This window comes from Felis catus, chromosome B3 (genome assembly GCF_018350175.1).
Source record: "Felis catus isolate Fca126 chromosome B3, F.catus_Fca126_mat1.0, whole genome shotgun sequence".
NCBI classification, from domain to species: Eukaryota; Metazoa; Chordata; class Mammalia; order Carnivora; family Felidae; genus Felis; species Felis catus.
Window position 1 is genome coordinate 55,158,296 of NC_058373.1, and position 27,882 is coordinate 55,186,177.

At 39.7% G+C, this 27,882-nt stretch overlaps 1 protein-coding gene across 1 annotated transcript in view; it reads left to right on the top strand.

Annotated features, from left to right (window-relative positions):
• FBN1 (fibrillin 1) overlaps nucleotides 1-27,882 on the top strand; it is a 233,592-nt gene that overhangs the window by 9,278 nt on the left and 196,432 nt on the right. The window contains exons 2-3 of the mRNA XM_023255387.2: nucleotides 18,891-18,973; nucleotides 21,240-21,338. Of these exons, the coding sequence (XP_023111155.1) occupies nucleotides 18,891-18,973; nucleotides 21,240-21,338 (182 nt within the window). The remainder of the gene's footprint in view (nucleotides 1-18,890; nucleotides 18,974-21,239; nucleotides 21,339-27,882) is intronic.

Genomic DNA, 27,882 nt, shown 5'->3' on the forward strand with positions numbered 1-27,882 from the left:
GCCAATAGTTGGTATTATAGCGAACTGAACTCTGTTATTTCTGTCGTAAATGGGGTAGTCACACCGTTAATAAAATAAAATTAACATGAGGAGTACTGTCAAATTTGGATTGTAGATCTGCTGCTCTATTATATTGAATCCTAGTTTTTATTTCTTGAGACTTTACCACTTTCTCAAGTGGTTTTTTTTTTTTTGTTGTTGTTGTTGAAATTATCGCTGAGTCTATTTATTCAGCCCTTCCAAGCGGAAGGGAGAGAGGAAAATTCCCTATCTCCACCATTCCCAGCCGAAGATGTATTCCAGACGGCAAGCAGGCTCCGAGTTAGGAGAGCTGCTCCCTGAGACAAGTGATTTGGTTCAGTGTTTTGTTGAAGGGTTGTGAATTCCTAGACCATCAGTCATACTTACATTCAAATATAAGTATCCAAACACATCTAAGTCCAAATATAGTACAACCATTTTATGATGTTAGTGTTGGGAGACAGGATTTATGTGGGCCCTATGGACACATTATGTCTGCTGTTAAGTTCGTGGTTTTGAACTGAAGTATAGGAATATCTCTATTAATCAAGGGAATGTATTCCAGAGACAGGGTTTGTTTTCTTTTGTTTTTCTGTTTCTTCTCCTTTGCCTCCTTCCTCTTTTTTCATCTTTATCATCAACAGTTTCTCCTTCTTTTCTTCATCCTCTTCCTTCTTCCTTTCTTCCTCCTCCATCATCATCATCATCATCATCATCACCATCTCATCTCATCTTCCTTTTCTTCTCTTTGCAGGTAACTTCAGAAACTGAGCTATAAATAAAATAGAGATGATAGAGATATTAAATAAGGGTTACAACATTAAGAAAAATAAATTCTAAGTAAAATTTAAAATTTTTACTTGGCAGTCTTGGGATGTTTGAAAAGAAAAAGCAGAGATAACGATTTTGTTAGGAGAGGGAAGGAGAAGGATTAAAGGAGGCGGGAGGTGACAATTGGGAGAAAATTCTAGGTTGGAGAGTGCTATCAGCCAGGGATCTGGGCTGGACAGAGCAGGTGCTGCATTCTTACAGGTATGAATGACAGCCCCCTCATTCCAGGTGACCTGTGGCCTTAACTAGCCTCCTCAGGGGACTGAGGGCTTCTGGAGGAGCTAGACCATAAAAAGAAAGACACTTGGATGTCAGAAAAGATCCCTGCAAAAACATTTAGAGGGATTCAGTGGAAAAGCAGGTTAATCCATCATGTATGATGAACTGCTGTGTATGCTGCCATGTAAAGTTTGGTGCATCCCCCTTTTCCTATGGATAATGGTTTATTGTTCACCATTTCTCCTACCCATTGGTACTAATTTATAAGATTGTATAATCAGAGTCTAATAGGTTGGTGCCTTTGATGGGTAACTTTTAAAGACTCTTCTTATTTGAAAGGTTTTTTTTTTTTGGCATAGTTAATTATGACTCAGATCTTCCTTTATAGTCAGACCATCTCTCTTTACAAAAATACTATAACTTAGTGTCATAGTGGGACCAAGTCTAGAAACTTACAGATGCTGAAACCAAAGCCCAGAGAAAGTTCATTAAAAAGTGCTCAAGGTACTTATTTGCTTCCCTACTTCATAGATGTGGAAGCTGAGCCACACAGTGGCAAGAGACAATTTAAGTAGAAGTATACTGTTGGGTACAAGATTATACCTCCTCTTTGTCTTCATATCTTAGAAAAGGTGATTGGTGTCTTGAAGTCCTCACCTGTGCTTCAAATAAGCACACTTCCTGCACTATGTAGGCAAGGACATTTGCCTTGTTCTTGTTTATTTGGCCTTAGGCAGTGCCATAAGCCTCTCAGTGGTCAATCCTGGTGTGGGCACTAGAAATTTAGCTCTTCAGTGCTACCTTGCAGTCAACAGAAGCCTCCATACTAGGCGTGGTTGAGTAGGATGGGGCTTTCCATTGGGGTAGTGGCCAGTGAGAGCAGCCAGGTAGGGGGTGGGAGAATAAGAAGGGGGAGCCTTCTCTGGGAGTCTGAAGAGCAGCACCACCTCCTACCACCAGCACCCCACTCACACTTGAAACTGGCAATTAGAATGTCAAATGTCCTGGGACAGGCCATAGCAACTTTAGGTCTGTAAGCTCTGACTCTTATCTTCTAACTTGCCTGACTCAGTTGTCTAAACTACTCATTTATACTTTAGATTGTATTAAGAAACATGCCAATGAAGAAACACAAATCTTAAATTCTTGTTCTTTCTTCCGTATCATCTATCCCAATAATTTTAGAACATCTGCCTAAGCCAAGTGACAACTATTTTTGAGCGTTAACTGCATTTGAACGAGACCTAATGTTTAACTCTCAGAATGAACACCCCATCTCAAGTCTGTTGATATTATAGTCTTTGCAATGGTTCTAGGCAGAACTACATCTGGAGTATCTTTCTCTCCTCTTACTGATGGGGTTAATGTCTAAGGTGATGTGGCCAAGTGCTTTACAAGGAGGGACTTGATATGCAACGTTCAAGTCGACAAATAGTTTTTAATCTATCATGGACTGCTGCTGCTTCACACCCCAGAGTTTAGGCCACTGACCTCAAGTTTGCAAATTTTATATCCCATTACCACCCTGTGAGCTCTATACTCCCTAGGGCCACATCGTTGATGTTTTAGCTGGAATCTGAGAAAGTGTCTGAACATTTCCTGAAGAGTTGGCTAGGAGTGATTTGGCAGCTCAGTCATGAAAACCCGGAGCTAGTGGCTGGGGTATACGTTATAATTACCTCACACTGTTTCCTATTTGAGCCTGGTTGTGGGTAGCTGGGTACAGTGGGATTGCTTGTGAGACTATATTTTAAAGGAGCGCGGAGTCATTTTCAATGAACGCTAATAACCATTGGCCATGTTTTTAGGGAGGCGTGGAAGTGTGGACATAGACATGCCTGGAGGCAAATCCTGGCTCCACCACCTACTAGGAAGGAACCCCAGACAAGTGGCTTGATCTATTTGACTCTCAATTTCTTCACTTGTAAAATGAGATTATAATGTTCACCTTTCTGGGTTGTTCTAACATTCAGGGAGATAATACACTTCAAGTTCCTAGTATAGTGTTTTATGTGTTTCGCTATGGTGATGAGGATGATTATAATGCTGTTATGGAGGGGTTGGAGTCATACAAAGAGGCTGGATTTTTATGGCCAAAGCCAAAAGTTAAACAACCATTGGTATCTGGAGACCACAGTCTCAACTTTCTCATTTTGGAACCGATTACTTCAGAAGGAAAGGGGGCAAACTTGAACTTCAAACATTTTGAAAATATCATTTTAATGGAAATTCACTTTGCCTCTGGAGGTCTGGTTATACCTAAAGACAGTATGCTGATAAGGTTTTGATTTTTAAATTTCTCTTACCCCCAAATTGTGTTACCGTTATTGGGAAATAAACTTAACTGAGTGTGATCTCTTATTCATACGCCGCCCCCCCCCAACTCCTCCAGAGAAGTTTGTATTTTTTTATTGGTAGCTCTGGTGAACAGGCCTTGTCTCCTTCCTGCTGGTCATTTCTTTTGGCACCGCTCCTGTCACATGCCCATCACTGTGGCCAAAGAAATGGGGCACTCGGGGGCCAGGCCTGAGTCATGTGGAATGGGTTCAAAGAAGTAAAGGGGTACTAGGTGGTAAACACAGTATCTGCACCCAAACTGAGAAAGCTCCCTTTCCATACACCCAGAACTCCCTCAACTCACTCTGTCATTACTGTTCCCTCTGGGTGCTTTGTGGGCAGACCATCTTACGTGATTTGGGGCCAGGCTGACTCAGATTGGCCACCTCTGAGAGGAGCCATGGCCTTTGCTGTCCAAGTGAGCGTTCCCTTCCCTTGGCTTCAGGCCCTGCAGCAACATAATGCTCATTCAGTACAAAGGATTCTTATTTGTTGTTGTTTTTCTTCTGAGTGCAATTTCTCTTGAGAAACTGAAAATCTTGTTTTTCATTTTCTTTTAATGATTTACACTTTGATTCTAATGAGAGTCGACCTTTAAGAGATATTAAACTACTAAGCATCTGGGAACGTGTAATAAAAACATACATTATTTTAATTTAGGCAATGCTTTGGTAGAGTTCCTATACCCTGCACCCTAACATACCAACCTCTGGTTAACTGATTGGCAATAAAGCCTAGGAAGTTGTGGTTGCTTCATTTTCATTCACAGGCTGTAGAAATAAGAGCGCTTTCAATAAGGAATAGTTTAAACAGATAACAGTTGTTTTTCTGTTTGTCATTAAAAATGCTCAAATTACCTAATATCTCTCATCTCTTTGGGGTAAATCGCCCCATCACCAATACAATCAAAGTTTATAAGAAAACAAAAATATAAAAACAAACAACCAACCAGGTATCTTCTCTGCTTTACTAACTTCCCAGGAAAAAAATAAACCCCAAATAACAAAATAAACTTTTCTTTTTAATCTTTTGAAAATTCCTTTCAGGAATCTTACAAGAATATGCAAGCCACTTTTCTTTTCTTTCTTTCTTTCTTTCTTTCTTTCTTTCTTTCTTTCTTTCTTTCTTTCTTTCTTCTTTTTTCTTTTTTGTCAGCAGTTCTGACTTTGTATAGAAATTTTTGAACATCTGACAGAATTCTAGACAACAGTGTCTAATTAATTTGCCCTTGGACGGATTCCCTCTGCTCGTTTGCATTTGGGCCCTTTCTTGGAAATAGGTTGTTAAACACACATTCTCACATATTGAGGAGTCAGAAAACATACCAGGGTTCCTTGCTAAATGATTTCCTCCTTCTCTTTCATATTTCACATGACTATAAGAATTCTTCCACTTGTGAACAGAGCGCCAAAATTCAGTCCGTTTATGGATGGACCTGATACAAATCAATCCCTTTTCCTTCAAACTCATCTTTTGTTAACTGATGGGTTTATGTTGGTCATAAGGAAAGACAAGGGATCCTTATGAAAATGGATCATGTCAAAAAGTAGTTGTAATGCCTAAGGAAACCCATCCCCTGGGCTAACATGCTTAGTTGTTTGCAAGAGTGTGGTTAAGTCCTTTGTCCTTAGATTCCTCGTCTAATGAACATTAACCTTATTTGGTAGCTGCATACTTGAGATTTAGAGAAAAACTTCGGTTAGTTCTTGCCACTTGTGTAAGATGGTAAAGAGGCTGGGGTTGTACTGTTATTATTTCTAATGTTTTATTTCTTAAGTTTATTTATTTATTTATTTATTTATTTATTTATTTATTTATTTATTTATTTTAAGAGAGACAAAGACAGCGTGAATGGGGAAGCAGCAGAGAGAAAGGGAGAGAGAGAATCCCAAGCAGGCTCTACGCTGGTAGTGCAGAGCCTGGTGCAGGGCTTGAACTCATGAAACTGTGAGATCACAACCTGAGCCGATTCCAAGAGTTGGACAATTAACCTGAGCCACCCAGGCACCCTGGACTGTTGTTATTTCTAAATGGGGATCCCCATCCCACTCAAGAATGTTGAGTTGGATAACAGATAACAGTGGGTCTTTAAGGGGCACCTGGCTGTCTCAGTTAGTAGAGCACACGACTCTCGATCTTGGGGTCGTGAGTTTGAGCCCCATGTTGGGTGTAGAGATTACTTAAAAAAGTAAAACTTAAAAAAAAAAAAAGGAGGTCTTCAAGTGAATGAAAAAGGAAGAACGTGTATTGCCCTGGTGGCATGTAGGAGAGGAAGGCTATCAGAATGAACTAGATCACATGCTGCTTCAAAGTTGTTTTTTTACTTTTTAAGGGGGAGAATTTCAAATATATACAAAACTAGAGAGAATAATGCAGTGAAACTCCAGGTTTAGCCCTTATCAGTTAATGGTCAATCTTCTTTTATCTACTTCTTTCCTCTGCCAGAGATTATTTTGACGTAAACCCATGAAAAACCATTTAATTTGTTGTGACCATTTCAATATGTACCTCTAAAATCTACAACTCTTTAAGAAGCATAAATATAGTACCACTATTACATTTAAAATTAGTGGGGCGCCTGGGTGGCTTAGTCGGTTGAGTGTCTGACTTCAGCTCAGGTCATGATCTCGTGGTTCATGGGTTCGAGCCTGTGGTCAGGCTCTGTGCTGACAGCTCAGAGCCTGGAGCCTGCTTCAGATTCTGTGTCTCCCTTGCTCTCTGCCCCTCCCCCACTCACGCTCTGTCTCTCTCTCTCTCTCTCTCTCAAAAATAAACATGAAAAAAGTTAAAAAAAATAAAATTAGCATTAACTTTTAAAATACCCTCAGCTATCCAGTGAGCATCACTTTCTTCTTAAAGGTTGTTGCTGCATTGAAGCTTTGTTTTGGTATTTGGCACCCATTCTGCTTAATTATAGCTTGCAACACGAACCCTATCACACCTTCCCCAGAGCTCCAAAAGTGTTGAGAGGACAGTGCTGTTATCACTCAAGCTGAGAGGGAAATCTTCTGGTTTGGATTTCAGGGAAGAGATGTGTTGGTGGTTGAAAGGTGAGTTGCCACGTTCTCCATGTAATGGGCAGCGTGTCGACAGCCTCTGGATTAAGTTCTAGAGACCTGAAACTGGAGAGTTTTTTACAACATCATCTGGGTCACTCTGGCCTTTGTGTAGCTCATTGTCTTCCTAAGCCAGGTCAGACAGTTGCCTGCATGATCTGCTGGTTTTGCTTGAATTTACTTTTCAAAAGACAAGTCACACCCATATTCAATTACATGCATAAAACACATTCCAATGGCAGCTATGAGTAGGTTTTGAATTATCCACACTTAGAATCTCTACACTGCCTCCGACCCACCCACTCCCCCAAATACTGAACATATTAAGAGCTGACTCAGATCTTCACTAGAGGGTATGGGATATGATACTCACTACACAGAAGAACCAGCCTATAGGAGTGAGTGTTTCTCAACTGTGTTCCTTTTACCATTGCTTTCCTTGTCCAATATATTTTATAAGATCTGTCTTAAAATGTTTGTTTTTGCAGACCTAAGAAAACAAAAATACAAACAATTATGCATAATTTCGTTTATATAAAGGCACACATTCTTGTTAGGGTATTTATGGAAACATCATTCTAATCTCTAATCTAAAAATCTCTAGTACTAATGTTGGAATGTTTTATTAATAAATTCTTTTTGTTTTTAATTAGTGATTTATGACATGTTTCCATTGTGTGGCCATTGTACAATTACTTCACTTCTCTGAATTTCAGTTTCCTCATCTGAAAATGAACACAGCAATATATTTTCTTGATAGGACTCAGGAGAAGAGTCACATGATCACTTTGTAAATTATAAAGGTCTCTGAAAATTGCTAATTATTACTTTTATTCTACCGTGTGTCTTCACATGGACTAGATAAATTCCCGAGTTAGTCAAATTTCCTCAAATTTAAATTAGACTATTCTTCTTAAAATTTTTCCAGATATCTAAATGTTTAGAATTAAATGTTTATAACTTTGCCTCAGTTACAAAGTTAAAAAAAGTCATCAAATTTTTTATGCCTAATACTGTGAATTGTTAATTTCAATGAAATAATCTTTAGAACTACATGGTTTTAGCTAACTTCTGACTGTTTAGAAACTTAAATTCTACCAATGATTTATTTTCTATTTTTTTGTTCCTTGGCAAAAACATTGTTTCTGTTCTGATGAAAGGGTTTGGTAGATAAATGTTTTAGAAGACCCGTTGGTTCTTGACTCCTAGTAAATAAAGTTTGAGGCACAAGGCCTCTGAAACTTTGGTAGCTGTAAAGTGTTTCTAAGTGGTGCACCTGAAATATGGAAGAATTTTACTTTCATACCCATGAATTCCATTTATGGGTATCTTATGTATTCAGTTTTTCATTGTAAGGTTTTAAAATTAAAAAGAGTAGATGAAATGAAATTGATTTCTTAGTAGTAATTATCTTTTTCATTATTTTAATTTGTTATTTAATTTCTTATAAACATTTGCCTTTTCAATACATTAAGTGTTCACTACTCTGACAGAATTCTCTCTCATTTTTTGTCTTAGTCAGAGGCACATTTGAAACCCTAACCCTTTGTTTACCATTTAAGACTCAGGTGTTGTCCTAGGTGCTGGGTTGTAAAGATAAATCTGAATTTTCTATCTTAAGAGAACTCCCATTGCAGACGAGAGGGCAATTATTGGATTCCAAGAGATCTGAAATGCTTGAGTAACTAGAGGATGAGATTGAGGTACCCAGATAGACTTCAAAACTGACCTCCCTTGCTTCATCCGGAAGCCAGTCTTTCTGGAAGCGGCTCACTAAACTTTTGGTCTGTGAACCAGTCCAAGATACTGTTCTCATATTATAGTTACTGGTGTGGTGGAACCTTCTGGTCTCTAAAGAAATCAGGTACAGTAAGGATTAGAATAGCCAGTTACTCCCAGTTTTTTTTGTTTGTTTGAGTATAGTTGACACACAATATTACACTAGTTTCTGGTATCTACTCCTCGGTTTTTAAGTCCCTGCTTTATTGACCTATGGCTATCTCCTGTTGGCCCTGACAGGCTCGTGCAGGCGTGGGGGATGGCACCGGGCCTGGGGCTGGGCAAGTTCCGATTCCAGCTGCCGCCTCAAGACTATGGAGTGGCCTGAGATGAAGGTGTTCAGTTCTCACAGCTCACTGGGCAGCTTACTGTAGCTGCAGGGACCACGGGTTTGAGTAGCCAAGTTTCCTTCTGGTTGCCTGCCGTGGAATGTGTTTTCCCATAGAAACAACATTTTAAATTGTGGTCAGGTTCCCAGACCAGCCTACAATAGCCTATTTAGCTGATAGAGACTGCTATTTGACTAGCCCAGGGACCAAACCACCACCTATTAACATTGTTTCTATTGGAAAAGCCGTTCTGAGTTTTAAATACCAATAGAGAAATGACATTTTGGAGCTCTACCTGTTTGTCCAATTGGTCCTCGGAACCAGAGTATCAAATCACTGTGCACTACAAGGTCCTGAAGGACCCCATTCTTTCTCCTAAACCTGACCTCACTGGCTGGTTTTCCCATCTTTTGTGGGGCTGCCAGCGCATTCGGAAGATATTATTATCTCCTTGGACAGAGCTCTTGGTCTGAGACTTTCTGGGAAGTGGTAGGAATCATGGTTTCTTCTGTTGGTGGTAAAGAGGAGAGAAGGGAACTGAAAGGATCAGTGAACTCCCCAGACACCACCCGGGTCTGCCTTTCACTGCGGAGTTCTGGTCCACTCTCTTAGTTTACTTGTGTTTCAGTCATTTCTATAATTTCATCTACCCTTTGGAAAAGTACAACATGGCTTTAGCTTGACTAAATGGAGTAACAGTCAAAAAAAGAAAAGTCACAATAATCCTTGAACTCATAGGTAAGGTCAAGGGGTTGCAGAGTTCTGGGAAGCAGATTTCTAGAAGCACCATGTATGTTCATGGTGTCGTTGGTCAGACCCTCTCAGGTGCCAGCAAGATGTAAATTTGAAACATGCACATTTTTCTATTTTGAGGCAATCCATCCTCATTATTTATGGAATCAAATAGTAAAGTTCCAACTTAATAAACAGATACACCTTTCCCTATGTGTAGATGGGAACACCTTTTATATAACCAGCCAGGGGTTCAGTGATGCCAGCTGGCCAGACATAGACTCCCCCTCCCTTAGAGAGCTGTAGTGCAGAATTTCAGTGCAGACCATGACAGGAAGTTAGTCCGGTCATGGCCTTTAGAAGCTTGGGGCCCACTTGGATGGTTCAATAGTTTGTGCAGACTTCTGTGTTCTCAGTGTTGTTTAATCCAGAGGACCAGAGGCAGAAAGTAGGATTAGCACCTACTGTACATAGCCGTGCTTCTGGTCTTCATGGTTCAATGTCTAGTTTCCTGTTATGGTGTACCCTGTGGCTTTAAATTCTTCTTTTTTTTTTTCCTTCAAAGAAAAGTGTGCACATGCGTGCGCGCGCGCGTGCACACACGTTCTAGTCACCTCTAAAAGATTCCAACAGGATTTAAATTGACTGTGAGTCTAAAATGACCTCTGGATTTTGGGAACTGTTCTTTGCAGCTTTCTGTTTCTTCAGCTTTCTTAGGCTGTGTATGAGAGAGAGAGAGAGAGAGAGAGAGAGAGAGAGTCCCTGATATGGTAACCTAAATTCTTGTACTTTTAAGTTCTTGGACTATTGCTTTTCATCAACACAAAATCCCCGCAAAAACATAGTTTAGGGTGCAGAGCAAATGAAACTGTTGATGTGACAACCTCTCTGCTGCCTGTGCTGTGAGTTACCCCACCGGGTGGTAGGGAAAGTGATCCCTCAAGCAGCACCTCCAGACACACCCTTTTCAAGGCTGCACCATGAATTTTGTGACGGTTGTCTTTAGGAATTGGCCACAAATGGCTGGCTCTATCTTTGGTCTTGATCAGTTGAAACAACCTGCCACAGTGAAATGTGCACCAATTTGTGGGCTGAAAACCTTTGTTTCATTGCTTTGGGATTTTTGTTTCTCTTCTGCTAAAGAAATAAATAGAATCAGATGTTCATATACGAGTATTTTCTCTACACTTATTTTTTTGAAGGAAATACATTGGTCCCTGAATTAAAAACATTGATGACTTCACTGATCACAATAAATTAATGATTAGCATATCAGCAAAATAACCAAGGTATGAAACCATTATACATTACTGTTTAGCTAACCTTAGCCGTTCAAAATATGTATGAGATATTTTTCTTTTAAAAAAATTTTTTTGGGGCGCCTGGGTGGCGCAGTCGGTTAAGCGTCCGACTTCAGCCAGGTCACGATCTCGTGGTCCATGAGTTCGAGCCCCGTGTCAGGCTCTGGGCTGATGGCTCAGAGCCTGGAGCCTGTTTCCGATTCTGTGTCTCCCTCTCTCTCTGCCCCTCCCCCGTTCATGCTCTGTCTCTCTCTGTCCCAAAAATAAATAAACGTTGAAAAAAAAATTAAAAAAAATTTTTTTAATGTTTATTTATTCTTGTGAGAGAGAGAGAGAGAGAGAGAGAGAGTTGGGGAGGGGCAGAGAGAGAGGGAGACACAGAATTTGAAGCAGGTTCCAGGTTCGGAGCTGTCAGCACAGAGCCCTACGCGGGGCTCCAACTCAGGAAGCTCCAGACCATCACCTGAGCCGAAGTCGAACACTTAACCAACTGAGCTACCCAGGCATCCCGAAATATTTTTCTTTTAAATAGATTAATTTATAAGAAATAGTTTTCACTATTAGACAGTTTCCATGTTAGTGGCATTTGCAGCTGGCCTATTTATGACACCAAAGACATAGTATTAATCTTTGTTAATTGTACTTTATATATACTAAGGTATTCCGTCAATGTTATCTTGTGTGCTTCTAAATAGACTCCAGGATATTCTAGGCATTACAGACATTGTTTCTCTGCTTGAAGACCTATTAGTTTTGAAACAGAGTGGGTAGAGACAAGTTTCAGGGGAGAGAATCTAAACATATAATTATTTAAAATATATATTACAGGGGCACCTGAGTGGCTCAGTCGGTTAAGCGTCCGACTTCAGCTCAGGTCACGATCTCGAGGTCCGTGAGTTCGAGCCCCGCGTCGGGCTCTGGGCTGATGGCTCAGAGCCTGGAGCCTGCTTCTAATTCTGCATCTCCCTCTCTCTCTGCCCCTCCCCCGTTCATGCTGTTTCTCTCTGTCTCAAAAATAAATAAACGTTAAAAAAATTTAAAAAAATAAAATATATACTACAAATACACACATATGGCTCAATATGTTGTGTGTCATACATGTTGCTCTTTGTTTTACCTGTTAAAGAAATTAGCCAAGTAGTCAAGTTAGCATACTTTTTAAATTTGTTGATTGCTATCAAATGCTTGGAATTAATACATTATTGAGAAAATAAATGTAGTGTTCAAAGAGCCAGAAATAAAATGTAATTATAATATAGCGTATGTAGGTTTTTGAGAGTTATGTCTGGTATTGTGTTGGTAGGTTGAAGGGTGGTTGGGATTAATTGGGGAGGAGGATTACCACTATGGGGGAAGTGAAACTATACATTAAAAAGGAAACATGGGCAGGGGCGCCTGGGTGGCTCAGTTGGTTAAGCGTCCGACTTCAGCTCAGGTTGTGATCTCACAGTTTGTGAGTTCGAGCCCCACGTCAGGCTCTGTGCTGACAGCTCAGAGCCTGGAGCCTGCTTCAGATTCTGTGTCTCCCTCTCTCTCTGCCCCTTCCCCGCTCATGCTCTGTCTCTGTCTCAAAAATAAATAAAAACATTTAAAAAAATTAAAAAAAAAAAAAAGGAAACATGGGGGAGGGGCGTCTGAGTGGCTCAATTGGTTAAGTGTCCAACTTTGGCTCAGGTCATGATCTCACAGTTTGTGAGTTTGAGCCCCACGTCAGGCTCCGTGCTGTCAGCTCAGAGCCTGGAGCTCAGAGCCTGGAGCCTGCTTCAGATTCTGTCTCCCTCTCTCTGCCCCTCCCCTACTCGCACTCTGTTTCTGTCTCTCAAAAATGAGTAAATATTAAAGAAAATTTTTAAAAGAAGGAAACACGAAAGAGCAAGTATAAAGATGGAAGAAGGGTCTGGATTTAGCATGTATGTCATGGAGGAGAGGCGTGTGCACCAGTGAGGGCTGAGACGATAAAGGGAAGGAGTGGGACAAGAGGGTGGGGCTGAGAGTGGGCAGGTTAGCCTACCTGGCAGAGATCTGAAGCTGATAGTGAAATGTTCCACATCTTAGGGAGGGTGAGGTCTGTGTCTGGAATGTAAGAGAACAGAACTAAGCATCGTGAACACAAAAAGATATTTAGCTATATTGTCCTAATGAAATAGAGAGGAAGGAGGAAGCCAGGAAAAAAGGTGATAATCAGTCTGACAGTGAAACACCAACATGTAAACCAGAGAGTTATTTGCTAATGGAGTTAGAGAATTGAAGAGGAATTTCAGCAGTGGGCTGAAATAAAACTAGTGATTCCTCTTTACAAGTGGGAGACATCAAGTTATAGCTCAGAGAGCTTTCTTCTGAGCCTACCCTGTGTGATGGGGCCAAGTACCCTCTACTCCTTTCTGGACTCCCCAGTCTCACCTTGATGTTTGTGTCTTACCTGTTGTGGTGACACTCTTTGCATGCTTGCTTGTCTTCTTCCCAGAGCAAATACTATGTCTGAGTCACTATGAAAAACTGGAACAGTTTATTTATAATTGCATGGTTACAGTCTTATTATTTTACGTTTTAGCAAACTTTTCACCATAGAACAGTTTGAGATTTACAAACAAACCAGAAGGATAACACTACACGATGTAGGTTGGAGAGGTTGGCAGGCTTATGCCTTCAAAGAAGAAAACCAGAATTGTCTGAGTCCCAGCCAGTGTTGACCCAGACAATCCAGAAATGAGTCCCTGGATCTGAAGAGCCCCCTGAAAGCTTGACGAGGCCATGGAAGCCGTTTTCATTACCAGGATTCCAAGTTTCATTACTTGAGATGTTGTGACTGGCAGATGGGCTGGAATAGTCACATGTGATATTCAAATCACTGCTAGTAGATGTGACCTCTGCCTTTAGCAAAAAGGGCCAGGATAAAGGCACCCAAATAATCGAGGAGAGCTTGCAAAGTTTGTTGGAGTAGTAGTGGATCCCCTTATTAGATAGTGCTCATGGTTTTTCTTTTATATTTTCTTCTTGATAAAAAAAATCTGTCAAAAAACTAATAAAGTCATGATGTGTGGGTCACAATATGTGTAGCTAATTTGTATATTAGAGTTTTTTTTTTCATGATCTATCACATTTTTGACAGTGAAAATTATTATTTTTAAAAACTGGGACAGTGGGATATTAGGATATTACCTTGAGCCATGTTACATGGACAGTTGGGGGGGGGCACGCCTTTGGGTCCCCTGCACACTTATGCTTGAGAGGAGTAAATCATCATATTTTTCTCCCACAATTCAAAAAAGTAGGTCACTCATGCATGGAGTAGTGTCAGCCTCATTAACTTTCTTGCCCAAGGATTTAAATACGTCACATGTATATGAAATAAAAGCCCCCTGAACTTTTTTTTTCCCCAGTCTTGTCTGAAAGGGAGTTTGAACTTGGGATAGGAAGCAGAAAGGCTATCTTGCCTGTAAGAGAGGCCAGATTTACAGAAGTGGATTCTGGCTAAGGAATGTGGACACACTGCAGACATCTTGTACACAGGCCAGTTCCTGCAGTGATGTGGTCAGACATGGTAAAGCCCAGCTGTTTGCTCCATTGAGAGGGGCTTTTGCTAGCCCACATAATCTCCAAGTGCCTTGTCTTAACTGGATCTGAGTATTCGGCCTGCTGAGGCTCACCCACCCCTGGAGAGATTGGAGGTGGGTTGTTGTAAGCATTGTATTCAAAGCAACTGGTAAGAGAAGTAACAGATAAAGACCTAACAATTAAAACAATGTAATAGACAGTGGAAAGTGGACTGTAAATATATTTTTCCTTTTCCCCCTGAACTTTTAGAATACAGGTAAAAACAATTTATGCTTAAATTGGTAGTTTGTTGATGGACATTTGGTGGGGTTTGTCACTCATTCCCTCATGAAAGCTATTAGGTGAAATGCCATCTTGCCCCCAAAAGCATCTCTGCCATAACATAGCAGTTAAGAGAGTGAACTGGCAGCAGGCTTCCTGAGTTCAAATCCCCATTCTTTACTTCCAAGCTGTGGGACCCTGGGTGGTTTGTTTAACCTTCCTAAGTCATAGTGTCTTTAATGTTAAAGGCAATAACTTACCTCAAAGGGTTGCCTTGAGGATGAAATAAAGCAGTATGTTTTTAGCACATAGCATACATTTCTTTTCTCTCTGAATTTTACTTTGAATTTGCCGAATGCTACTGCCACTTGCACTGAGCTTTAACTCTTGACTTTTTTTGGGCAGCAGGTTGGTGGGTGTGGTTGGGGAAATGAAAAGGAAAAGTTTGAATGCTAAACTTTCATTTACACAAAAAAGTAACTCCATTAGAGATTTATCTTCTTTGTTAATGCTTTCTGTGTGAAACTTTAGAATAAAATCTTTGATATGGAAGTAATCCAATGTGTCTACTTTAGACTTTACATATCTTAGTGCTTTCCAACTTAAATAAGACATTCATTTATTTCTAGAATTAGAGCTGTTTTTCCTGTGTGTGAGTAGAATAAATACCACCCAGCTTGTTCGAAAGAGTGCTGTTAGTTTGGAGTTCTCAAGACCAAAATTAGCAGAGAATTCTTACATCTTTCTAATACTTTGCACTAAGCCATTTAACCTACCAATATTTAATGTGTTAATGTGTTAAAGATTCAAACAGTCATTGATTGAGGATATTGGTTGCAACAACTTAAATTGAATAATGCAATACTATAAGAGATAAAATTATCAAAATTAAAAAATTATTAAAATAAAAAAAAGTCAGAGCATGTGAACAAAACCACAGTTAGACAATATGTAGAATTTTAAGTAACACAGTGAAATGAAAACGTGATCACTAATGTAACGGAACTGTGAATGAATGAAACAGTTGATGCAATGAAACAGAAAGTACCCCATTTAGGAGAGAAGATGTTTATACTTTTAAGGTAATTGCTTTAAAGAAAAGAGGATGATCAAAGTGTAGCAGCACATGTTTAAAAAAAAATGAACACTTATTGGGGTGCTGGGTGGCTCATTTGGCTAAGCGTCCGACTCAGTCATGATCTCGCAGGTTCTTGAGTTTGAGCCCCCTATGGGGTTCTGCGCTGAGAGTGCAGAGCCTGCTTGGGATTCTCTCTCTCTCTCTCTCTCTCTCTCTCTCTCCCTCCCTCCCCTGCTCAAGCACTCTCACTCTCTCTCTCAAAAATAAATAAATAAATGTTTTTTAAAAAATGAGCAGTTATGGGGGCGCCTGGGTGGCTCAGTAGGTTAAGCATCCGACTTCAGCTGAGGTCACGATCTCGCGGTCCACGAGTTCGAGCCCCACGTCGGGCTCTGGGCTGATGGCTCAGAGCCTGGAGCCTGCTTCCGATTCTGTGTCTCCCTCTCTCTGCCCCTCCCCTGTTCATGCTCTGTCTCTCTCTGTCTCAAAAATAAATAAATGTTAAAAAAAATTAAAAAAAAATGAGCAGCTATGAATGGGCATTAGGTGTGGATGCAAAAGAATTATCTTCATTTCCCCAGATCCTCATCTCTTGGGGCAACCAATTTTAACCATATTTGGTTTTAGTTCTTCTCATGTTTCTCTTTATGACACCATGTACTGTGCTTGTACCTCTATTTCTAGATTTAAACAGTATCCATTGGTTCCATGCCATGAAAGATGGGGACGTAGCTCACTTAGATATCTATACCTTTTCTCTCTCTTTTCCTTCCTACTTTTTAAAGAATCATGGTATGACTTTCAGCTATTGGTTATTTTAAAACATTATATAATATACTTAAACCTCTGTCTCTTGGATCAATTACTTTATTTCTCTCCATGCCTTTCTTCCTAACTTGATAGCTATACCATTACCTTTATAGGTGCAGGTTTAAAACATTTACATTTTGTTTTGAAATCATTGTAAATTGTAACATCTCCCATGTTTTGTTCGTAGGTTGATTGTAAACATTGAAAAAACAATGAGGAATGTTTAGATTAGTATGATTTTCAAACACCTTGGAAAATCTTTTTAATATCTTGCTTTGTAGGACTGAAATTACTGATTCTGGACTCTTTTTTTCTTAGCCTTTTCACCATGTTATATGTGTTATTACTCCATAAATACACTCATTCTTGTCAGACAATATGTCTTGATTTTTGTTTGAAAACATAGTTACTCCAACCACAGGACACCTATAAAGGCTCAGGGGTCCTCTGAAGCTATTCCAGGATTTGGTTTGGCGTTGGAATGGACCCAGTGGAGTTGTTGTAATGAGCTGTTAGTGGGGAAGGTTTGAGGTGGTTGACTCTGGCTTGAATTATCATTTCTAGTCTAGAGAAATTTGTGGAGTTTGGAAGGTTTGGTTACTCTAACCCTCACCCTAACCCCCTATCCTAACTTCTCATCTTACTCCCCTTTCCAAGATTCTGAGTTGCCCCAGGAAGTTCTGGGTACTCTGAATTGAAGTTTTGGGCACTACTTTGTCGCAGAAGGGATACAGGATTGAGAGCCAGGGGCTTAGAATTTGTAATAAACTCTCTCTTCCTTAATCTCTTATAGTGCCTTTTGTTGAGTAGTTAATTTAGGTCAGAAAATGATTCTATTATGATAATAATGCTGTATTGCATTCATGTCCATTATTTCATCTGATACACACACACATACACACACACACACACACACACACACACACACACACGATGTGGCCAAGGCAGACATTTCATTATGCCAATGTTCAGAGACATCAACTAAAGCTCAGAGAGACTCCAGCATTGGGTGCATAGTAAGCCTTTTTCCATCATTTTATGTCTAGTTTGGAGGAATAGGGCCCTTTCCCAGGTTCCTCCATCTTTCTTCCTATCTCTCTTTTTGGCCTCAGCATCAGTCAGTCTGAAGTGTGCATTTTGCCCTGCAGTGTTCCGGGTCCCCTGGGGCTGTGAGGGAGGCACAGGATAGAGCAAAGGCTTCACCTTTGTTCCCAATTCTGCTTGTGCTTGAAGCAATGAGTTCAGAGGAGATGAAGGGGGGGGGGTCTGTGCTGTTACACATGGTCTGCATATAGATGGAGAGTTTGTGAATACACCCCAACCAGAAGTACTTTATTTATTTATTTATTTATTTATTTATTTATTTATTTATTTATTTATTTTAAGTTTATTTATTTGCTTTGAGAGAGAGGGAGAGAGAGAGTGCATGCAGGGAAGGGGGCAGAGGGAGAGGGAGAGAGATAGTATCCTAAGCAGGCTCCACGTTGTCAGCACAGAGCCTGACATGGGAGTTGAACTCACAAACCATGACATCATGACCTGAGCTGAAATCCAACAGTCAGACCCCTAAACCGACTGAGCCACCCAGGCGCCCCCAGAAGTACATTTTAGTTACACAGTTGTTTTTAAAGGTTTACTTTTATGGGGCTACAGGATTTATACTAGCAAGCCTTGGAATAGCTACTGTTTGTGAAATTGATTACAAAACGTTTGACCTTATTCATCAGCCCCTGAACTTTAGGAAGTAGCATTAATGTTTAGGCCCTCAGATATGGCATAGTGAAATGAATGGTTTCTTTCCTGTCTCTGTGTGTTCAGTCCTCTTAGTTTCTAGTGTAGAGTTAAGTAGATCCTTACAACAGTTGCTCCCTTAAGTTGTTAAATATGTATCATCTGGATTCTGAATGGGAGCTTTGCTCCAAGAAACCTGATGGAGCAGAAATGTCTGTAAACAAGAAACCCAAAGTTACGTTGACTTTGTTTTCCTGTAACTTCTGGTAATCAACTGTGTTTCCAAACTTTGGCTAAAGAAATATTTACATTTTTTTTGCTTTTATTTTTTCCGACTAATGTCAGCGTTTGCGTTCCTGTAATTCTGGTGAAAGGAAGAATATGGCCACTTTTTAGGAGTGAGCTAGGACACAGAAAAAATATACACAGCTTCAATGAGTAGAAATTTAAAACTTTATATGCAGATTTCATGATGACCTTTCTTAACTAGATTGGTAGGAATTTTATTATTTAAATTAGACTCATATAACTCCATACATTTTTATATCTGTGTGTTGTGATAGAATGCACTACATTTTGCATCTCTTGTTTTTATTTTTCTGATGTATGCATAGGTGATACTAAGGGATATCCTTATTGGTATCATTATGTTAGAGTCCCAAACTACTAAGCCAGTGTTGGGTCCCATGAGTTTACTTTTTTTTTTTTTTTTTGTCTACAAAAATTCTTCCTGTTCTTGTAACTCAGAGACATTTTCCCCCTTGTATGTGGTCACATATTGTTTTTTAAAAAGTGTAGAGTTCTTCTAATTGGATTTTTGTTTGTTTGTTTGTTTGTTTGTTTGTTTTAGACCTAATGTCTGTGGATCACGTTATAATGCTTACTGCTGCCCTGGATGGAAAACCTTACCTGGTGGAAATCAGTGTATTGTCCGTAAGTAAATAGATAGTCTGTCATTCTTCATGTTCTTCTTTTGTTGTTTTGGTTGCATGGTGATTCTTAGTACTTGTTCCTTTGTAACTGCATACCATTAATATGTTTATAGCAGAGCCTTCCAGCTCTAAGATTTTCCTACTTCCTCTGAATCCAGATTGGGAAATACACTAAGTTGGTCAAACTGCTGTTGTACTTTCATTCAGTGACTTCCTTTGGAATATTTCTGACATACAGGGAATAGAGCCACAGGGATGATTTGATCAAGGGTACATGTTGCCTGGCTTCATAGACTTTGTAATCACTTGGATGGGATTTTGAAAAAAGGATACATTGCTGCTTTCCTTATCATTATTTCTAACTTTGTTGGCCACCCACAAGCCTACTCAAACCTTGTACATTGAATTTGGGTGGTCGAGGCCAAAGATAGACCTAACTTTCAGAGAGGAAAGGAAGTGGCTAGAGCATCAGATGAAGATGAGTAGAAAGACTAGGGAAGAACTCACATGGTGCCAGAGATTCCCCCATTGATTCTGCTGCCACGGCAAACATCCAGATTCTCATCACACACCAGAAATGTTGAGTGACAAACCACATGCCAGAAAAGATGCTATTTAAAGGAGATGTAAGTCAAATTGGTTATGGCATCTGTCCTTTATGAGCTTTTCCTGTCATCATACCTATGGAGGAATTTTCAGTTTTCAGAAAATTCTATCAGACAGTGGGAAAAGTTAGAGTTGAAAGGACATTAAGGAATCACTAGATCCGCTTTCTGTGTTGGCCTAGAGTGGTCTGTGCAGAAGAACAATATTTCAACCAGTGTTCTCTTGGTGACCTGAAAAGTTCACCTCTATCCCAGTTCTTGATTTTGACCAGAAGCATCTTATTCATTTGGCATATTGTGCTTTATTTAAGGATCAAAACTGAATCACTAAGAGAGATATATAATGGTATTTGACATTTTCTAAATGAACTTGACAGTGTGTTTCCCTTGTGTTCTTTTTTTAAATTTTTATTTATTTATTTATTTATTTATTTATTTATTTATTTAGTGAGAGCGTGTGTGCATGCAGGAGCATGTACCAGTGGGGGAGAGGCAGAGAGAGAGGGAGAGAGAGAGAGAGAGAGAGAGAGAGAGAGATCAAGATTCCCAAGAAGGCTCCACATTCAGCATGGAGCTGGACTCGGGGCTTGATCTCACAAACTGTGAGATCATGACCTGAGCTAAAATCAAGAGTTGGATGCTTAACTGACTGAGCCACCCAGGTACCCCTTCCTTGTGTTCTGTAGAATCTATAAGAAATGCTGTCTTCAATAGCATTTATTTGAATACACAAGTATTCAAATAAATGTTTATAGGATCCTTTGACACCTTATTTCTTAATAGTTTTCAGTCTCCATCCTAAGCTTTTTTGGTGTTTGAATGCATTTTCTATCAAGTATATTATTTTTAGCCTTGCACATCTCATTTGCCTCTTGCAAAGTTATACAGGAATTTGAGGAAGAGATAATGTCTATGAGCATAAAAAGTAGTGGCCAAATCTTAGTCTGCTAATAAATATAAATCATTTGCCATTTAGACTTTCCTTCTGGCCATCAGCAGAGCATCTGGTGCCAGCGTATTAGTCCCTCAGTATCATGAAAGTGTAAATATTTTTCTAAAAGATGAACAGCTTCTTGACTGCAGAATCAGTGCTATTGTAGTGGATTCCCAACTTCTTCTCTCAGATTGTTGATGTACATCTTCAATGTAAAATCAAAGCTACTCAATGGGCAGGATCCAGTGTAGAGAATTAGTCTTAGCAGGGCATAGTATTTTTATAGAAATTATTAAGCAATAAGCATTTATAATGAAATAGGCTCCCAAGACTACCTCTGCAACTCTTCTATCATTAAATTGTAAAGCTAATATAAAAACAAAATGCTTGTAGGCATATAAATATGTTTAAATGCAGGACTTTTGTTTGTTCTATTTTCCCTAAATCAGATATTGGGGGCTTTTGATAGATTGGGTGCTGTGTGGAATAAGAGAGAGGTTGAGAACCACTGGTATAAATAAGGGAGTTGCAGCATTTTACATCCAGAGCTTGTTTAGTTCAACAGGTTTGTTTTGTAAGTGAATAAACCTGTGGCCTAAGGTCATGAATCATGAAGGCAAAATTAACGAGGCACCTGAGAGCCCAGGTTTCCTCATTTGAGGGTTGGGTTCCTATAAAGCACCATGCTCTCAAGCCATGTACTCACAGACCTCTGGTTTTATTGACAGCCATTTGCCGGCATTCCTGTGGGGATGGATTTTGTTCTAGGCCAAATATGTGCACTTGCCCATCTGGTCAGATATCTCCTTCCTGTGGCTCCAGATCCAGTGAGTATAACATGTTATTATATATAATATTATTTTGTGTGGTTATGCCCTATTTTCTCCTAAATTTGCTTTTGGCTTTTCTCTTGCCTGCAATACATTTTTTTCACTAGAACATCTGCCTTCTCTGTTCTGCCCAAAATACTTGGAATGGCTTTCCTCAGTCTGGCCTCCCATTTCCTTCTTCACTCTTTATAAGGAAATTACCTATGGGACTTAGTTACTATGAATACTGTAAAGATTATGTTCTCCTGTGTAGGTATCACCTTATTTATCTTTGTGTCTCCAGTGTAAACACCATAAAAGATGCTCAGTGGATTGGTTGTTCAATGAACATTTTTGGCTCAAGAAAACTAGGCATTTTTCCTAGTGGTACTGAAATATGACTCTGATTAAACTTTTGTAAAAACTGAAGACCCCTACTTTTGCAAAAAGAAGATGTAAGAAGTCATTATGGAAGTTTTGGGGGTGATTTTTCCTTAAGCACAAATACATTTTCTCTTTCAGAATTTTATCACTTCATTCTGTGATGCCAAATAATACCCACAGTTCATTTTTCAGAGCCTTTCCTTGCTAGTTCTATTGTTTTCATTAGACTTTTGGGGTTTTTTTTTGGTTTATTTTTTTAAGTTTATTTATTTATTTTAAGAGAGAGCACTCACTCAAACTCACGAACCGTGAGATCATGAATGACCTGAGCAGAAGAGTCAGACGCTTAACCGACTGAGCCACCCCTGTGCTCCTTTTTGTTTTTTTATTCTTTAAATGTGGGGTCCTCAGCAATGAATTAACAAGAGGAAATGTAGGGATTGGGAAGGAGTTGAGTCATTATTGGTTATTAAAAAGGTTTAAGTTTATGCCTTTATAAACAGCCCCTCAACACCTTGACCATCATCAAAGCAAAAAACTTGGGTTTCTTTCCCATTGCCTATTTTTCCTTAGAAAATTCATTCCCCTTACAGTGTGTTTGTTTTTGACAAGGTTTTCAGGAAAAAGTATTGTGGAATAAGAGCATTCTCTTTTGTTTATTGCAAGTAGAGACTTTAGTGTGGTCAAGGTTCATTACCTATTAAGACTCCTAATATTTAGCCCTGGCTCTCATGAGCCAATTAACAGGGTAGGGCAGGTAGTCCTAATAGACATTCTTGGTGCCCACTCACATATCTTTGCATTTATGGATGAGCACAGGTAACTCTCCCTTATAGCTCCGTAAAATTTTCTGGCAGGGAGCATACCAGGTCCGCATGCAGTGCATGCTGGAAGTGCCAGAGTGTTAGTGGCCTTAGAAGCAATTGTTAGCCAGTGACAGACAAGAGTGTTGGATAAGTGCCCCAGATTCCTTGCCTCTCAATTTGCAGAACTATGAAGTGTGTTCTCCACTGTCTCTTAGAGTTCCCTAGTGGATTAAGCCCCACCTGCCCACAGTGGTAATAGGCTCCATCATGTACTTATTAGCTTCCTTCTTTTCATTGTCTCACTTCCCTACTTCCCTACCAGTGTTTCCTGATGTTACTTATAAAACAGACTATGTGCATTTAAATTATTGTTTTAGAATTTGCTTCTGGTGGAGCATAAACAAAGACAGCCTACTTCTAAAGATAGACAGTTGCAGATTGGGATAGAAACTTCCCATGGGCTGGGAGTTATTTGCTTATTGCATTGAGAACAGCATATTCTTATTTGATCTCAGGTTAGTTTTGAATGTGTGTCTTCCAAGCAATAGCAAATTCATTCTACAAATCAAGGGCGCCTGAGCTGAAGGAAATACAGAGAGGTAGACAAGTCAACTGGTGGCTTTTACAGGAACATGTTGGACATCCTGATCTCTATCAGGCTGCCACAGAGAATTGCCTAAGGGATGAGGAAGGAGTCTAGATATCAAGTTGGGAACAGACCCAGTTGCTCAGATGGGCCGTGGAACAACCACCAACAGTGTACCTCTCTGGCAGAGAGAAAATATAGCTGGATGACAAAACTAGGTATCCAGTTGGAAAGGTCTTCAGCATGATCGTGTGAGCTGCTAATAATTTCTCTGTCAAATAAAAATCATGAGATACAGAGATAGGATGTTGACAAGTTGGTCGTAGTAGATTTCAAGCTAGCCTCAAGATAGGAGAAGTATAGTGATAGGTCCTGTGGGCCAGATTTAGGTGAGAGACTGGAGTCCAAGACTTGTGGGTAGTACTCTTTGAAGAAGTTTAGGTCCACCTATGGTACCTGCACATTGCACAAAATCCCTGAGTAGATTGCGGATCAGAGTGGTATGAGGAGGACAGTCTGGTTTCATCAAGATATTTGGAGCTTTAAATCATTGGCTTGGACTCTACCTATGCTAATATTGTCTAAATATCTTGCAAAATTAAACATGGCAGAATGTTTTAAATTTCTGATCTTTTGAAGTGATATTCTAGGGAATATCTGTGCTATCCTATAGAACTTCTTGGCCGCAGTGTGTTTGACAATAAATGTGGAGAAATCACTTTACTAACTTTCCTACTAGTAGAAGGATAACTCGACAGAGGGAAATGTTTGTATTCCCAAAGGGGCAAACTTAGACCATTTATTTCACCAATATTTCCTGTGAGAAATTTTACACTTGTTATGTGATATGGGTCAAGGAGGCTGGGAAAGTTGTGGGGCACTGAGGCTTTAATTTTCTCATTTGAAAATGAAAGGAGTGTTGTTCTTTCAGGTTGTTTTCTACTTGAGTGTGCTGGGACTCAGAATAGGAAATGATCTCTTAGTGGCCTGAAGGAGAGACTGCATTTCCAGAAGGTCCAAACTGCCAGCCAGAAATTCCTTTGGGCACTAGGAAGACAGGGCTTCCCTTAATCTATTGGAACTTTTGCCACTGGCCATAGGGCACCAGGGAAAAAGAGAAGATTGGCCAGCCAGAGTCAGAAAAAAATGGGTTTTCTGGACTTTAATTCCAGTTCTATTGGTACTGTTCTTGACTCCATCAGTTTCTGAGGCTGACGATGGACACTGAGCTATCCTAATTCTCATAATTAGGTCATGGTGGACTGATGCATGAATTTATTCAAGCTCTTCTTTTTCTTTTTAATGCTTACTTATTTTTAGGAGAGTGAGAGAGCGAGAGCACAAGGGGAAGAGGGGCAGAGAGAGAGAGAGAGAGAGAGAGAAAAAGACAGAAATCCTAAGCAGGCTCCACGTTCAGTGTGGGAGCCCCACGTGGGGTTCGATCTCATGAGATCATGAGATCATGACCTGAGCCAAAATCAAGAGTCAGACGCTTAACTGACTGAGCCACCCAGGCGCCCCTCAAGCTCTTCTTTAAATGTATACATAATATAGGGACACCTGGCTGGCTCAGTTTGTAGCACATGTGTCTCTTGATCTCAGGTTTGTGAGTTTGAGCCCTACATGGGGTGTAGAGATTATTTAAAAAAATTAAAAAAAACTTAAAAATATGAATAATATAAAATAGATTATTATCTTCTTCAATAACATATATTATTATAAAAGTTGTTACCTGAATTTTATATTTAAGAATTTGGAGATCACTTTTATACTCATCCTGTTTTATTGTTTACGCTTTTAAAAAGGATTTTAAAAACTAAACTCCTTTTTTGAGGTATAGATTCATATTCAGTTATAAGAAATAATATGGAGATATCCTGGGTACCCTTAATCCAGTCTTTCCAATGTTAACATCCTGTGAAACTATAATACGATATCACGGCCAGGATACTGTCATTGATACAGTCAAGACACGGAAGAGATCTATTAGTGCAAGGATGCCTCATGTTGTCCTTTTCTAGTCTAGTATAGAGCCCAGTGCGGGGCTTGAACTCCCAACCGTGAAATCAAGACCTGAGCTGAGATCAAGAGTCTGGCACCTAACTGACCGAGCCACCCAAGCTCCCGAGATACTTTTCTAATGGGGAGTCAAGTTGAAGTCTAGGTTCCTTCAATACCTATAGATGTCCAGTTGCTCCAGTGCCATCTGTTTTTGAAAAGACTATCCTTCACCCATTTAATTACTTTGGCACCTTTGTCAAAAATCGTATTTGTGTAGGACTATATCTGGGTCTTTGTTTTATTCTATTTATCCATATATCTATCCCTTCTCCAATACCATACAGTCTTGATTACTGCAGCTATGTGAAAAGTCTTGAAAATGGAGTAGACTAATTCCTTTCACTTTTTTTTTCTTTTTCAAAATCATTTTAGCTATTCTAATTCCTTTGCCTTTCCATATAAATTTTAGGTTAATCTTGTCTATACCTACAAAAAAAATCTTTCTAGGATTTTGATAAAAATTATAGTAAGCCTAGAAGTCAGTTTGGAGAGTATTGATATCTTTCTTATGTGGAACCCCTTATACCTTGAAAATTTTTTTATCATTTTCAATTTACTTCAATTTAGGGGTCCTTGTGTTCCCAGCAGAAATCCAAGCTCTAAGGGTAGAAGAAAGCCAGGGAAACAATTCTAGAGCAGTGTGTTAGCAAGTTTGAGCAGATATGAGCCAACCACGTGCTGAAAAGTGTGAGGACACTCAGGATAGGAAGGTAGTGCTATAGCTAATCTAGAAGTGACCCTTGGAAAGGTTTTTCAGGGAAGTGAGGAATTTATACGAACAGGGAGGAGAGGAGTGTGTGAAACCTGCTCAGACTTTAGAAATAGTTGAGTCCTTTGCTTTCTAGTCTGTCTTTCTTTTTCTTTTTTTTTTTTTAATTTTTTTTCAACGTTTATTTATTTTTGGGACAGAGCATGAACGGGGGAGGGGCAGAGAGAGAGGGAGACACAGAATCGGAAACAGGCTCCAGGCTCTGAGCCATCAGCCCAGAGCCTGACATGGGGCTCGAACTCACGGACCGCGAGATCGTGACCTGGCTGAAGTCAGACGCTTAACTTACCGCGCCACCCAGGCGCCCCACTAGTCTGTCTTTCTAGTAGTCTTTATCACTACTATTATTTAACCTGTCTTTCTCTGAACTTTTCCCAGCTCTGCTAGGGTTGTTTTGTTTTGTTTTGTTTTGTTTTCGCTCTTGTTTTAGATACCTTAGTGAAGTTGCTCTTCTGAGTGGTATGTCTTTAGGTACCACAGGACATTTATGCACTTAAGGAAAAATGTCAATACTGATATCTCTCTGAATGAAAATTATTTTTGTCCTGCCTTGATTCTGGCTGCCCCTGTGGACCTGTCTCAGGTGGAAAGTCCAGGAGTTAGTCTTGCTCTCTAATTTGTCTGCCTGTGCTTTCCCTAGTACCTAAATTAAAGTCACATACCTGCCATATAGATGCTTATTTGCAGATTGCTCTCCGTGTTCTTTCTGCCTCTGTACCTGCCAAGACAATGGCAGGCCTGTGGCTTCATTCCCAGCTAATGCTTCCCAAAGAAAATGGTCACCTCAGTCCTGCATCTGTCATTCCCATAGCATGCTCAAATTGTTCTCTTCTGGTTGGTTATTTCATGAACTGATTTGTACTGGGCTATCACCTAAAAGGAGTTTCTTCAATTCTTCTTGATGCCTGGCAGGTAGAAGGCATTCAGCAAGTATTTATTGAATGACCAAAATGATTGAATCTGGAAAAAACATAAAATTTATTTAGGATACTATATAGCTGCAGGTAAATGTCAACATTTTCTGTTAGCTCTAGGATGTTGAGCCTTAACTGAAACTCTTTGAGGCAGTCTGCTCATTTTATTTTTTTTAAAAGAGTCTATTTAGTTATTTTTAGAGAGAGCACACACCTGAGAGTGAGCACAAGTGGCCAGAGCGAGAGAGGGAGAGAGAGAATCCCAAGCCGGTTCCACACTGTCAGCACAGAGCCCGATGTGAGGCTCAGTTTCAGGAACCATGAGACTGTGACCTGACCCAAAACCAAGAGTCAGACCCTTAATCACCTGAGCTACCCAGGTGCCCCTTGTCTGCTCATTTTCAATGGGAAGTCCTCATTGCGTCGTACGGCTCTGAGGGTTAACTGCATATGGCAGCTTGGACACTGACACTTGAACTCCGTAGTATTTTCAGTTTCTGGTAAAATCTTCACACAGATTGAGTGTAGGAATATATTCTGACTTGAGGTATTTAAAGCATGTAATATTTGAAAATATCCTTGTGGATTTATGTGGAACCCTGGCTTTTTCTAGAGATATAAAACTTGGTCTCATAATTGCCAGACATATGGGATGCTTGTTCAAACCAGTATAAACTTAGAATATGCATCAGTGGCAATAAAAAATAAAATTAATTCATGTATATATACTCCCTAAATTGTTCCTGCTGCAAGGAAGCTGAGTATCTAGTTCCTTTATTTCCCCACAGAAATCCTGAATGATTGCTCTCACTTTTAAAGAAATGTGCTTTTCCCCTGAAGATCTAAGACTCACAAAGAATCTGAAATTCCTTTGGTAAACATGTTTGTGGCAAAGCAGATGGTGAAGATCCAATTATCTTTTCATAAGCTTGTTCCCCCTGCCCAAAGATTCATAGTTCCTTGGTTTATTGGGACCACTGGACTATCTATGCCTTACTATTTCACAAGTCTGGCCAAGGGTTTTATTTTTTAAAGGAGACAT